We start from the raw sequence: 15822 nt of genomic DNA on the forward strand, positions 1-15822 counted from the left end.
AAATAATGAACTTACACTCCCCCCTCTTTCTTCAATTTTAAGAAACAGACACCTTCCCTCTAAGTTATCAGCATAAAGGAGGTTTTAAAAACTACAAAAACTTGGAAATCAATCTGATTCATCGGGTTATGCATATGAAATGAATGTCCGGCCTCAAAAAGGGTAATAGGGTAATGTTAAACAGCAGCAAAAATTATGCATTAAGCACAACTAGGGCAATACCAAAAAAATAATTTGGAGATAAATATAGATATCACATTAAATAGATTGCGAAAGATGTAAAACTCAAAGTCCCCCTTTAAATAAATTTTATCTAGAAGAAGGAGTATAGAAAATGGGAATGTATGATTTTTTTTTTAATAAGACAATTCTGCTTCAGTGCAAATATATAGTCCAAAACAAAAAGAGAAGAAAAAAATCTCATGTGACTTAGCAGGAACAGTTTCCACAGCCTTTCACACTGTTGACAATTTCTTCTTGTAGTTTCTTCCTTTCCTCCTCTTTGGACACATTTTCTTTCTTTGCAGCCCATTTGGGGTTATCATGGTTCTGCAGACGGCTGCTCTGTGTATGCCACATGTCTGAATAGATACTGCCAGTGTTAGCAAGTAAATCATGGTGAGTACCACGTTCAGCTACCTTACCCTAAAAAGCAAACACAAGAGAAACACAGAGAAAGGTCATTTAACTAGCATAATAACTGAAAATACATAACACTTTATAACTAAGGATTTTGCAGGATTTGCATTCATTAAAATACCTCTCCCAATTCCTCATTGACAATATAAGAAAAATTGAGGTAGGGATGCTTTCTTCACTGTTGAGCTACCAAGACTCAGTGAACAAACAAAAAGCTATGAGATTCCTAATACTGTAAACACCATTTTATTTAAAGGAAATAAAATTTTAATGTTTTGTTTTCCATTTTGAAGGACAGAAAGGGAAGGTTAAAAATGTAAAAACGTGATATTTTCTGCAATCAGCAAATATTCAAATCAAAAGCACTGTTACTTATACAGGGATTTAAAGGATTTAAAAATAATATCCTGAAATCCTATGTGTACTTTGAAATAAAAAAGATCTCATGAAATAAAAAAGATTTGCTTCTTCTAGTAGTTATTTTTGTTAACAATGGTCATTAAACTTAACATTGCATAGATTTAATATAGATTCCAAACTCTGATCTACAATTAATTTGTCTTTTGACAGCTACTGTTAAACACTCTGGGAGACAAAAGGAATTTTGTCACTTTTACTGGTACTCTTGGTGATAGGACCTTTACTATATAGACTTAAGCAAAAATAACTAAAATCTGTCTGTGCCCACATCTGAATATTTACGAGAGGGTCTTCAAAAAGTTCATAGAAAGATTCGTACTATCTTTTAATTCTATTATTCCACAACCTTTTTGAAGCAACCTCATACATACATGGTTATACTGCTACTTCTTGGTTTAGTAGTTTCTGGCATTACCTATCAATTTCTTATTATGGAAGATGGAGATTCAGCACTCTTATACTATCCTACATTGCCACTACTCCATTCTTCACTCTACTAACAGCATCAGTTATATCACAAATTTTGGTTCAGTGTTTACTTAATTATGACTAGGTAAGTAATCCTAGTTGAGCCAAGTAGGTACTAGGATTTTAAATATATATTCTCATATAATTTTTTATTCTTCCTAGACTTAGTAACTGCTTCAATTTTTCATTTGCTTAGTTTCTATGTCACTGTTGGAAATCTCTCCAAAGTTTATTAGAGAACTGTAAAACCCTCCTGAACACTACTTTTTTTTTTCTCATAATCAACTATATATCAGGTAATTTATTAGTTCAAATCCCCCCACTCCCTGGAGATATTTCATTTAGGTTCTTTTCTATATCTTCAATTGTGAAATTTTATGATAATGTGCCTTGGTGTGGATTATTCCCCCATTTCCATTCATTGTGGTGGGTACTTGGTAGGCATTTTCAATCTGGAACCTCTTGCTCTGAAGTTCTCAACCTTGTTTTGGTATTATTTCTTTGATAATTTCCTCCCATTTTTTTCTGTACTCTCTTTTTAGAACTACCATTAGTCAGATGCTGGATGGACCTCTTAGACTAACTCTTGTTTTCTCATCTTTTCTCTATATTTTCTTTTTGTTCTACTCTGTGAAGATATCCTTGACTTTATTTCAGCAATGACATTTCTCATTTCCAAAATCTCTTGTTCTCTAGTTGTTCCTTTATTTATTTACCACCTCCATTTTAAAGTTTTGAAATGTTGCAAGAGTGATACAATTAATGTCTATATATGCTTCTTTTAGTTTAGCAGCTGTTAATTTTTCCCTATTTGCTTTTTCTCACTTCACTCTCTCTCTCTATACACTGTTCTTTGCTAAACCATATGAGAATGAATTGCAAACATCATTACACTCCATCCCTAAATATTTCAATAGCATGAATCTCCTAAAAATAAGGACAATCTCCTATATGACTGAAATACAACTATATCATACCCAAGAAATTTAACAATGATATTATACTCTTATCTAATATATAGTCTACCTTCAAACTTCATCAATTGTCCCAATAACATCCTTTATAATTTTTTCCCATCTAGGATCCAACTAGGATCAAAACATTGAATTTATAACGGTTTCTGAGTGTTTGTGTGTATCACTGACATTTCTGAAATGTCCAGGCCTGTTTTTTAAAGAATGCCCTTCAATTTGTATCTGTCCAGTTGTTCCTAATTATTAGATCCAGGCTAATCATTTTTGGCAGAAATAGGTGATGTGTCCTCAGTGCAGCATATCAACAGGTATACGAGGTCAATGTGCTCCATTAATGACATTAAGTTTGATCACTTCGTTAAAGTGATGTCTATCAGATTTCTCTATCTTAAAGGTAGTTTTTTTCTTTTTATAATCTATTGGTTATACTTTCCAATTGTGTAAATATTCTATTCCCCAATAGCTTTTCCCTATATGGTTTTAGCAACCAGTGATGATCCTTACCTGAATCAATTATTACAATGGTGTTTGCAAAATGTTATTTTCTAAATTTATCATTCCTTCTACATGTGTTAGCTGGTTTTCTTCTTAAAGAAAAGCTTTCCCTTCCCCCTTGATACTTTTTATTTTAAAAGTATCTTTATGGATGCATATACTAGTTTTTATTCAATGTGTTATAATTTATTAGTGTCATTACTTTTTTAAATCCAAATTTGTTTTTCATTTTATTTTTTAAATTTCACTCAGTTCCTAATTTCTATTTTTTAATTTTATTTTTTGACATGAAATAACTATACATATTTATGGGGTACAGAATAATATTTTGATATATGTATACAATGTGTGATGATCAAATCAGGGTAATTAGCATATCCATCACAGCAAACATTTATCATTTCTTTGTGAGAACATTTAAACTCCTCTCTTCTAGCCATTTGAAAATATACAGCAAATTACTGTATGTCTTCTTCTGAGAAATGTCTATTCAGCTCCCTTGCCCATTTTTTAATTGGGTTATTTGTTATTGTATTAGTGAGTTGAGTTCCTTGTATATTCTGGATATCAGTCCCTTGTTAAATGCGTAGTTTGAAAATATTTTCTCCCATTCTGCTGGTTGCCCCTTCACTTTGTTGATTGTTTCCTTTGATGTGCAGTAGCTTTTTAGTTTGATGTAGTCTCATTTGTCTGTTTTTGCTTTTGTTGCCTGTGTTTTAGAACTCTTCATAAAACTTTTGCCCAGACCAATGTCTTGAAGCGTTTCCCCTATGTTCTTTTCTAGTAGGTTCAGGTCTTACATTTAAGTCTTTAATCTATTTTGAGTTGATTTCTGTATATGATGAGAGGAATAAGGGTCTAGTTTCATTCTTCTGTATATGGATAGCCAGTTTTCTCAGCTTCTTCTTCATTTATTGAAGAGGCTGTCCTTTTCCAAATGTATGTTCTTAGCACCTTTGTCAAAAATCAGGTGGCTGTAGGTATATAGATTTATTTCTGGGTTCTGTATTGTTCCATTGTTCCATGCATCTGTTTTTACGCCAGTATATGCTGTTTTGATTACTATAGCTTTGTAGTATATCTTGAAGTCAGACAGTGTGATGCTTCCAGTTTTGTGCTTTTTGCTCAGGATTGTTTCAGCTATTCAAATCTTCTGTAGTTCCATATAGATTTTAAGCTTTTTTTCTATTTCTGTGAAGAATGTCATTGGTATGTTGATAGGGATTGAACTGAATCTGTAGATTGCTTTGGGAAGTATGGTCATTTTGACAATATTAATTCTTCCAATCCATGAGCATGAGGTGTCTTTCCATTTTTTGAGTGTCCTCTTTAATTTTTTTCATCGGTGTTTTGCAGTTTACATTGTAGAGATCTTTCACCTCCTTGGTTAAATTTATTCCTAGGTATTTTACTCTTTTTGTAGCAATTGTAAATGGGATTGCTTTCTTATTTTTCAGCTGGTTCATTGTTGGTGGTATAAGGCTGTGCTCTATCCAACTGAGCAACCAGCCAGTCCTCATTGTTGGTGTATAGAAATGCTACTGACTTTTGTATGTTGATTTGTATCTTGCAACTTTACTCAATTCATTTATCCGTTCTAAGATGGATGCCTGCCTTATTCTTTCTGATGCTGAGATTATTCCATATTTGGTCAGTGGGAGCCCACTAGAAATGGTTCCTATGTCCTCGTGACATGTGTTCATTAGTTTCCCTGCCCCACATCTAGAATCAGCTATTTCTCCAAAGAGTCTTGGTTCCTTTTAGTGAAGAACAGTATTTAATGCCCAAGATCTGAATGCCAGGTACACTCGTTGTTACTGGGTTTCCACTGCTTCTAGGCCTTTTCAGTGAACAGGGTTAGAACATTTTTTAAATATCATGAATTCAGGGCTGGCAAGTTAGCTCAGTTGGTTAGACTGAGGTGTTATAACACCAAGGTCAAGGGTTTGGATCCCCATATTGGCCAGCCGAAAAAAAAAAAAAATCATGAATTCATACTGATAATTCTGTTCCAACATAACATCATGAGGTGAAGCCCTTCTTCACCCTTTCTATATTTATATCTTTCTTCTCATAAGTGAGACTTCTGCTTCCCAACATCAATGTATTTACTTGTATGCTCAGTCTTAAAATATACACAAAATAGTTTCAAAATGGCTACACCCATACTACTACCAACAAGCTTAACTAAGTTCAAAGTTTCAATGGAGTTATTTTTGCCTTTAAAATATATGAGGGTACTTCAAAAAGTTTGTGGGTAAATGAGGAACAGTGGTAAATAAAAAAAAAAAAAAGGAAGGGGGGTAAGGGAGGACTTGGTAAAGGGCCATGAAAAATGAATACATTGTGTAATGTTGAATATACTAATAATCCTAGTTTGAGCATCACATATTGCACACAGGTATTGATATTTAACTCTGTATCCCAGAGACATGTACAATCGACTATGTTACAATAAAAAAAAAAAAAGAAAAAGTTCATGGAAAAATAGAATTAAAAGAGAATATGAATATCTCTATGAACTTTCTGAAGTACTCTTATATTGCACTAAGGGTATATAATCAGAGTAATATGTTCAAAAATTACTTGGATTACTTTTATTTTTCTTCTTTGTGGTTATGTTATCAATTTGGTATGTAGTTAGTTTCACTTCTGTTTACATTCAATTTTTGTTTTTTTTTACACCATCCTTGATTTAATTTTATTTTGAATATATAAAAACACTAACATGGTTCAAAAGTAAAAGCAATGCAAAAAAGTATACTCAAGATAGGTCTCGTTTCCTTCCCTATCTCTAACCCTTTTCTACTCCCACTCTGTAGGTAACCAATTGCTTTAGTTCCTAGTTTATCCTTCTTGAGTTTCTTTTCGCAAAAATAAGCAGATATACATATATTCTTTTTTCTGTATCCACCTTGCAAAATGTAGCATACTATATACTCTTTTGCATCTTACTTTTTTTTTCAATTAACAATATATTCTGGAAATCATGCCATATAAGTTTCCTTTACTTTTTTTTCTTAACAGCATCTGCCTTTGTTTTAGAAATGCTATATTTTTCATGACCTCTGAGGATATTAATTATATTCTTAAAATTATCTTATGCTCTTGCATTGTCTGCGTTTTCTACTGAGTTCCTCTTTTTTTCCCATTTGTTTTGGAGATCTTCCTTTATTATCCACTGACATTTAAGAATGGAGCATTAAAAGGCTGACTGGAAGCTCTGCGTACACGGGAATGGCCCTCTCAACTGGTGGGCTTCACTGTAGGATGATTGTGTGGGTACCTGGCCATTTTGCTGAGGTCCTCAAATACCAATATCTTTTTTTCTGGGGTTACTTTTGTTTCTCCAGAGAAGAATCCTCCAATTATCTGCTGATGAGGGAAGAAGTAGTGATGGTAGAAATAAATAACTGGTTGGCAATGTTCTTGGAGTCAGTGGCACAAGAAGGTCTGTGGTCCTATCCTTTAGCATGTTTTGATTTCCAGTTAATCTCTCCCTTCCTTGTTAATGTGCTTGGTAATTCCTTGTGCCCAGAGCCCACTTAATTTCCTGGTAAGTAAACCTCCAGCCTCCTGCTAAGGTTGGGAGGGGGTAAACGCCAGGCTGTGGGGGCTGAGGAAGGGCCTCAGGGGTAGAAAAGCATTAGAAGAGACAAGGAAGGGAATGAGTCTTTCTTGTGCAGATTTACACTTAATTCTGTTATTTTCAACTTCATGCTTACCCCCACTTTCCATGACACTGATGCCTCCAATTCCTGAGCCTTTTCAAGGGTCTACAGCATTAATCAACTTGCTTTTTATTGATTTTTCTCTCTTTTGGCACACAGTATTCAGCTTTTTCAGCTCTGCTAATCTCTCTATCTACTTACTATCTTCCCCAAATTTGTTGATATTTCCTGTTCACTGTTATTTCCTCATCTATTATTACTGTCCTTGTGGATTTATACTTATTATATTTATTTCATTCCTTCACTTTCATTTTAGTATGGTTGGGGGGAAAAATACACAAATGTGTCCAATCTTCCGTGTTTAACTAGATGTCCCTAGCTATGATATCTTAACATTAAAACTTCAAGAGACTGCTGACAGAACACATGAGGTGACAGACCACTAGTCGGAACTAAGGTCACATTAGTTTCACTAGAAAATGAAAATCTGTGATCTTCATAATCAAGCAATGATAGAATCATCAAATTATAAACATAAAAAGATTTTCGATACAAGTGTTATGACCATTAATAAATTAGTTCCAATTATAATCCAAAACCAAAGTTGCTATGCTGTGATATAACTATATAGATACTGTGAACCTCATGGCATGAGGTAGGTAAGCACAGGCCTGTTAAAGTACTTTAACATTTTTATTTGTAAGGAGGAGCTCTAACTACATGACTGCATAGAAGTGGAAAGCTTAGCAAAAAGCACAAAACGGCACATTTTATTTGACTGTTGAATATCGATGACATAATACGATATACAGTAGTCCCCCCTTATCTGCAGGCATACACTCCAAGATCCAAGACCTCTAGTGGATACCTGAAACCACAGATAGTACTGAACCCTATATATACTATGTTTTTTCCTATACATACATACCTACAACAAAATTTAATTTATAAATTAGGCACAGTAAGAGGTTAACAACAATAGTTAATAACAAAATAGAACAATAATAACAATATACTGTAACAAAAGTTAGGTGAATGTGGTGCCTCTCTCTCTCTCAAAATACCTTATTGTACTGTACTGTGGTAACTGAAACTGTAGAAATGAAACAGTGGATAAGAGCAACTACTGTATTTACGTCATTTCATTTCTCATTTAAGACATTCTGATACAATCATACAGGAAAAATCAGTTTTTTTAATGAATGTAAACATTTATGGACAAACCAACAGATAGCCGAGGGTCACAAGTGCACAAACACCTTAGAAATAGTATATACACCAAAACACTAAACACCCTATAAGAAATTATAGTGGAATGAAAAAGTCCCTCACAATAACTCAATATACAGACAGTTCATAAGAATGCTTCTTTCTGAATTCTCAACACATGGGCTTTCAAAATGATAAAGAATTGAAGATGTATTTATTAGAAGGGAAAAACAATCATAGAAAGGGCTGAAGGCGAGATGGAAAACTGAACAACGTTAGAAATAATCAAGTACTAGGAGGTGGGAAGAAGAGGTCTTTATAGAGAGGAGAAAACGAAAATTACTACAATTTTCAAATCTACCAATCACAATGGTGGTACTCTGATTTGTTCAAAACATTTAGACAATACACTCGTATAGTAATTCCCTCAGAAGAGATAAAGCAGGCTGTATTTTTTCTTTCTCCATAAGGAAAAACATAAAACAAAAATGGCCATGTTGGAAAATAAGCACTTTATGGTAGTTTTCTTTTAGACATCAAGGGTATGTGCAGCTATTAGAAAAGTGAAAATATATAACAAAGACATTGAGCAAAGATTCTATTCAGAGCAAAAACGAATGCACAAAAACTATTTTATAAATATATCCTTGAAAACCTGCTTCTATCATGAAGATTAATGTTTTCATGATCAAACTTTTGCTTTTAATACTTTAATAGAGGGAGTTAATACAGTTTACTCCTTCTTGGAGGTGACATGCATTATTTCCTATCAAAAGAGACTAAAAAACAGAATCCTATCAGGATTCAATCTCATTCAAAGAACACAAATTCTGTATACTTTGTTAGGAATGATATTTAAGTTTCTTATATATTAACAATTTCCAGTGTTCTTGAATACTAAACTTTAAAGTTAAATCTCTTACCTGGTCCAAGACAATAATTTCATCTGCATCAACTACTGTTGACAATCTGTGTGCAATGAAAATAGAAGTTCTGTGTTTGACCACATCCCTCATGGCACCAAGAATAGTCTGCAAGTTTAACAAGAGGAAGAGTAGGAGAAAAATAAAAGATATACCCACTAGGTAAATGTAAATTAAAATAATCATACATTCCCTAAAGGAACATACTAAGAAGAAAAGGAGAAAATCAAATAAAAAGAGAAGGTAAATAAGACCACATCATCATAGAAAAAAATTATCTTTGAGATAGGCAACATTTCTCTAAATTAGAAAGTCTAGAAGGTGGATATATTCTATACTTAAAAACAAATAAATAAATAACAACCCCAGTGACATCAGGAGCAGAGCCAGATATGATGTTTAACAATGAAAACAAAAACTAAAATGAGGATGAACTCAAGTGATAGGATGCAGAAAAATTCAAAATAATCCAAAGAAAGATAGGGAGAGTAAGAGGTTACAGGAACACTTGCTTTTCCTTAGTTCAAACTTAGAGGACTGAAAAGGAGACAAAGACAACTGTGCATTTTTAACTTGAGGAAATCTATTTTTTTGAAGCATTCTGACTTCTTAATGCATTCTGGAAAATACATTTTTGTTTACTGCCTATAAAGTATAAGACAGTTGTGAAAATCAAGTGCAGGGTCAAACCTAAGAAGAACTATGATGTTTACAGGGACTCCTCTTACCCTCAAGAACTTAAACTTTGCTATCCTACTGAGTGCTCTAGACCTTTTAGGTCCATTAAAACTGACCAAATCTTGTGGTAACTCTTTCCTTTGGGGAGGTTCTCCGTTAGCTCTTAATGGGTTATGCTCTCTGACACAATAAAGCTATGTGCTTCAAATAATGACTGTTAGAACTTTTAATTTGTGGTAGTATGACACATTTTTAGCTATAAAATTTGAGTAAGCAGGTTCCTACTTTTCCTATGAATGGGGTCTGCTCCTGCTTACGGTTCACTGAAATATAATAAATCCTCATGTTAACCAATTCATTTCGAAATTAAATTTTAAAAAATACGCTACAAGAATATACATAGAACACAAGCAATTATACCGTAAAAAAAAAAATAACCCAATTAAAAAATGGGCAAAGGAGCTGAACAGCCATTTTTCAAAGAAAGACATACAAATGACCAACAGATACATGAAAAAATGCTCAACATCACTAGTCATCAGGGAAATGCAAATTAAAACTACACTGAGATACCACCTCTCCCCAGTTAGACTGGCTATAATCAAAAAGATGGTGAGTAACAGATGCTGGCGAGGGTGTGGAGAGAAGGGAACACTACTGCACTGTTGGTGGGACTGTAAATTAGTACAAGCACTATGGAAAACAGTATAAAGTTTTCTCAAACAACTACAGATAGATCTTCCATATGATCCAGCAATCTGTCTTCTGGGTATATACCCAGAGGAATGGAAATCATCATGTCGAAAGGATACCTGCACTCCCATGTTCATCTCAGCTCTGTTCACAACAGCCAAGACATGGAACCAACCTAAATGTCCATCGATGGATGACTGCATAAGGAAACTGTGGTATATATACACCATGGAATACTACTCTGCCATAAAAAAGAATGAAATTCTGCCATTTGCAACAACATGGATGAGCTTGGAGAAACTTGTGTTGAGTGAAATAAGCAAAGCACAGAGGGATAAATACCGCATGTGCTCACTCATTTGTGGGAGCTAAGAGAGAAAGAAGGAAGGAAAGAAAGACCACAGTAGTGTGTTGGTCTTACAGAGGGAGGGAATATTCCTAGGGCTACAAAGTGGAGTGGGGGGAAAGAGGGAGGAGGAAGGAGGTTGGGGAATAATTGGGTGGGGGACGTGGGGTACAAAAGTAATTTCTGGTAATAGGTGTGCTGCCAGTATGAATCTGGCCCTCACATCATGGGCATTAGGGGTGACAATTAGCTTTGTATCTCATGAATATTCATAATAAAAGTAAATAAATAATAATAAAAAAAATTCCCTGTATATTTTACTTCTTCTTCTTCTTCAAAAATGCTACAGATGAATGAATGTGTCCTGAAACTTAACTCCACGTGCAAATATTATGTTGTACAGCCTGTAAAGCCAAAATTACACCTATAATTCAACAACAGGTTTATACTATGTATTAAATTAAAAGGTAGGTGAATGAAGGCAAATGACAAATAACGTCTGCCTATCTTCAGTTCTAGATTAAGGGGATTTGTTCATGAAATTATCATTGCTGTTGAGACTTTCTGTATGTAATATAAAGATGTTGCTGTGAAGTCTAATGCAGTTGCTGGGGTAGTGCCATGACATCAGTGTTACAACATCTTGGTGTTCTACAGCATTTCCTATGCAATGAATACAAATTGATACCAGCACTGCAGGTTGTATGTGCTTGACTTGAACCACAGTGAGCTGCTCCATGAGAAGTGAAAAGCCTTCTGGTGTGCAGTGTGTCACAAGTGTCACAATCACCTACATGATTTGTCTTAATAAGTGTTAAGTGGCAACAGGAGAGAGACTAAAACTCTCTTCCTTTGTCAGCACATTAGGCAATCTCTACAGCTTTGCAAGATGCAAGGGTACTACAACAGCAGCATGAGGTGTCACACAGTTCCAAAAGGAGACATGTTTGCAAATGGACTTAACACTGTGATAACTAGTTTAATGAACTGTGACATTCTCATCATGAACACTTGCCATGTGCTAGGTATTTTGCTCTACAGCACCTCCTACTGAAGTTCATTCAAAGTACAAAGTAATGCAGTCATTTTACTGAAACTTCCAAGGAGAAAAGTTAAACATTAAAGAGCTTTATATTTTCATCATTATTTACCTCTTCAGTAATTGAGTCTAACGATGAAGTGGCTTCATCATAGAGAATGACTGGGGGGTCCTTCAAAATGGCTCTTGCAATTGCTACTCTTTGCTTTTCTCCCCCTGGTAAAGAAAAATTTTTATTTAAAAAAGCATACCATACACATATTTTATGCTTCTGATTTTTCCATTGATTGCAACCACCAAGTAAAACCTTCAACATTTACCTATACTCCTGATCACTGTTCATTTTACTGAGTTGTACAGCCTAAGTTCATATATGATATCCTCTGACAAACTATACTTCCTGGAACATAAATGTAATACTAAATTATGACTTTGTGGCAAGTGATAATAATGAGAATGAGGAGGGGAGGTAACAAATTTGATTCCACAATTATTCTTCTCACTAGAAATATGCTCATTATATATGTTACTTTATATTACAGATACTTGTTAATGAACAGCAATCTCAGAAAAATTTTAGTATTAGAGAATCGACAAAGCCAAAACCAAATTCAATATTTGAAACCTGAAAACTTGAAAATATAAAACTATGAATATTTAAATGTATCTCTTACCATAAAAAGTACCATTCGGACAGTATTCTCAAGAATGTTATTTGAAAGAAAGCTATTATTTTCTCAAAATTCTTCAAAGTTAAGGGTATATACAAGATAACTCTCACTTCCCCTTAGTCACTTGTTATAGCATAACAGATTTTTAAAACGGAAAGGAAACGGAGGCCCAGAAAGGTTAAGTGATTTGCTCAAGGTCACACAGCAAGTTCTAGCAGAATCTGGACAAGACCTGACTGACTCCTAGTCTAATGCTCTTCCTATCAATGTGTAAGCCCACATTTATTCCTAAATATAGGAATAAATATTTAGAAAATATTTATTTACTAAATAAATAGTAAAAATATTTAGTAAAATATAAAGAAACCTTTCTTTCATCACTGGTACTCCTGTAGGTCTAAGGTCATCAGTCTTACAAAGAACTACACTTGGAAGCATAGAAGATGGTACTTTGCTGAATATGTCCCTTCTGGCTTCTTTTCTTGTCCATTATACATTAATTTATCAATGTCTGAAAAAGCCTGTATTTTTCAGCTTCAGTAACCTCTTTAGGAAACAAGCTCTACCTACCGATTATTTGGTATACTAAGTATTTTATTTTTACTTGTTCTACAATTACCTTCCACTTGTAAAGGGGGCTCCTTATGTTTAATATAGTAAGTTTATATTCATGCTAGCCATACCCTTTCCCATCTCATAAGATAAAAATTCTCCTATCAAAGCAGACATCATGCCAGAACTATCTGCCTGCCCACCTATCAACCCAGTAGCAGAAAGCTCCTCAAAGAAGTAGATACTCAGACAAAGGACTAGTTTTGACATACCACTCAAACTCCAAGTGGAAACCAACAGAGTTTTAATTCTGTTCAACAGGATTTTGGACTTAGAGAAGAAACATCTGTTTATTCTCTAACACAATTATTAGCATAGATGCTAAATAATAAATTGCTCATTTTGGGAGGTTTGGTTGTAAGTCAATGAATATTAGGTAAAAATAAAATTTGCATAGCTATCCTAACCCCAATGGCATGCAGAAAGGAAAAAAAAAAAAAAAGATTAGAAAATGGACTATGGCATAGCTGGCTGAGGTAAAGTCAGGTGTTGAGAATATCATGTACTACATGATAAATTGGGAATCACTAGAATTCACCAAATGGACACACTGGGGATGGGATAGCTCACTGAAAACTATTTCCATTAAGAGCAGTGGTAAAGTGTAAAGGTGGACTGGAATGATACACACATCTTATACGACTAGGTAATGACCAAATCACTACACAAACCAACTTAACTTGAAAATAATTTTTGCTTAAGATTTTTTAAACTTAGATCAAAACTTTCTAATAGACTGAAAGTTCCTTGAGCAGGCCTGTTTATGCTTCATCTTTTAAACTCTCAAATCAATTAGCATAATAGCTTGCACATAGTATGTATCCAGTAATTGTTGTGAATAAATAAAGCCAGTTTGTAATAGAGAGGAATGAGGATTCATAAAAATTCATAGAGTATTCTTCATTCTATTCTATTACTCCCTAATCTATACATTTCCTCCCTAAACTATAATAAAGAATAAATGTAAAGGATGTAGTATGTTTGTATAAGTAACATTAACACTTTTGGTCATTATATATCATCATACTTTTGTAATTCAAATAATTTGGGGAAAGAAACATTTTTATGAATCCTCCACAGAATTCAAAGTCATTTTAGGGTAATTCCTTCTTAAACCTAGCAATCTCATAATTAAACACTTAAATGAAAATGAAGTTGGCTGTAAGGCAAGTATACCAGTTAACAGGATCAAGTATAAGGAGGGCTAAAATATTGAAAATATCCCTTAATGGTCTAGGAAATTATGATGAGACATACACTATTCATTATTAAATTACTTCTCCATATTCTTACTACATTCCTAGGAGAATAATGATCTTGGCTTTCCTTTAATATGAAGATCATGTATAATAAGTTAACATGGATCTGAGCATATATCAATAACTTACTTAATAGTAAGAGCCTATAGTATTTGCTGCTACAAGTGGAAAAAAAAAAAAAGACTTGCATGAGTTGAGAACAGTTATTTCTAGTATGTTGAATTGTTCACAAGTCAGAGGTAGAAGACTGGGAATCCCATCAAATGTGACTGGATGAGCACTATATTTGAACTGTCATTATGTTTTCTAGAAAATGGCTATGACAGATCAAAGTTTGAAGAGAGTACACAAGTAAGGGAAAGGTTTAAATCTTCCATCACCTGAAAGCTTGAGTCCTCGTTCCCCTACTTGGGTGTCATATCCACGTGGCATTCGAAGAATTGCATCATGGAGTCCAGCTAATTTTGCCACTGCATATACTTCCTCAGGTGAAGCACTGATGTTTCCATATAAGAGGTTGTAGTAAATAGTATTATGGAAGAGGACAGCATCCTAAAGCAGATTTATACATACATACATATATATGTATATTCATAAAAAAAATTCAAACAATAGTAAAGATATAAAGAGTAAAACATGACAACCCCTTTCATCACCCTCCATCCCTGAAACCCCTTTCCCTTCCCAGAGCTAATCATCATGAACAATCTATTGTGCATCCTTCCAGATGTTTTTCTATGCATTTATATGCCTAAACATGTTTTTTTCCCCTTACACAAGTGGGGCCATTGTATACATATTATTTTGCAAATTGCTTTTTTTTCACTTAACATATCCTGGAGATTATACATGTCAGTAACAAAAACCTACCTCATTCTTTTTAATAGTTATGTATTCCATACTATGGATATATCATAATTTATTTGTCCATTTTTCAACTGATGGACATTAACGTGATTTCCAAATTTTTGCTACTACACTGCTGGAATAAAACATCATTATATATATGATTTGTGCACCTGTGTATTTCTGTAAGGATTCCTAAAAGTAGGTCAATGGGTTAAAAGGTAAGCATACCTTTATCCTTTGATAGTATTGCCCAACTGTCTTCCAAAAATACCCTATTGGCAATGAATAGTGTATAAGGGTACCAGCTCCCCATAACCTTAGCAATCCTGGATATTAATAATTATTAGTTGTTGCTACTTTTAGGGGTGAAATATACTTTCTTGTTTAATCCAGCATTTCCTTAATTACTAATGAGATGGAATGTGTTTTCCTATGTTTCTAAGAAGCTTTTGACATTGGACTTAAAACAGAAAACAAAAAATTTATGCATTGCATTTTTTTTTTTTTTTTTTTTTAGAGAAAGTTCACTGCAAGCATTCATTTGATATTTTAACTTATTCTGACATGGCATGATAAAGCTAATTTACTTAAAGTGAGTTTCCATCTCCCATTTTTCTTTCAGTCTCCAAATGGTTAGAAGGCTACACAACTAGGAAGGTGAAATAAAATTAATCTATTAGTCCACATTAACCAAGATACCTAATTAATTAAGATCTTCTTTAACATCATAATCAGACCCAGAATTTCAGCTATTAGTCCAAATAATATTTTAATTATTCATATACCTACTATTAATATAAAAATTTCTCATACTTAGATGGTACTTAAACCCAGTCAGCTAGAAGTTCTATAAATAAAAATGACTTATTTTTAAAT

The 15822-nt window shown here is 33.8% G+C and overlaps 1 protein-coding gene across 2 annotated transcripts in view; it reads right to left on the reverse strand.

Moving 5' to 3' along the window:
* Positions 1-340: 340 nt before the first annotated feature.
* The window catches only part of ABCB7 (ATP binding cassette subfamily B member 7), a 115240-nt gene continuing 99758 nt past the window's right edge, over positions 341-15822 (reverse strand). For both annotated transcript variants that reach the window (XM_063083401.1, XM_063083400.1), the window contains exons 13-16: positions 14478-14649; positions 11668-11771; positions 8800-8907; positions 341-645 (exon numbers count right to left, since the gene is read on the reverse strand). In XM_063083401.1, coding sequence (XP_062939471.1) covers positions 430-645; positions 8800-8907; positions 11668-11771; positions 14478-14649 — 600 coding nt within the window. In that variant the 3' untranslated portion in view covers positions 341-429. The remainder of the gene's footprint in view (positions 646-8799; positions 8908-11667; positions 11772-14477; positions 14650-15822) is intronic.

The sequence above is a fragment of the Cynocephalus volans genome, chromosome X (genome assembly GCF_027409185.1).
Source record: "Cynocephalus volans isolate mCynVol1 chromosome X, mCynVol1.pri, whole genome shotgun sequence".
NCBI lineage: Eukaryota > Metazoa > Chordata > Mammalia > Dermoptera > Cynocephalidae > Cynocephalus > Cynocephalus volans.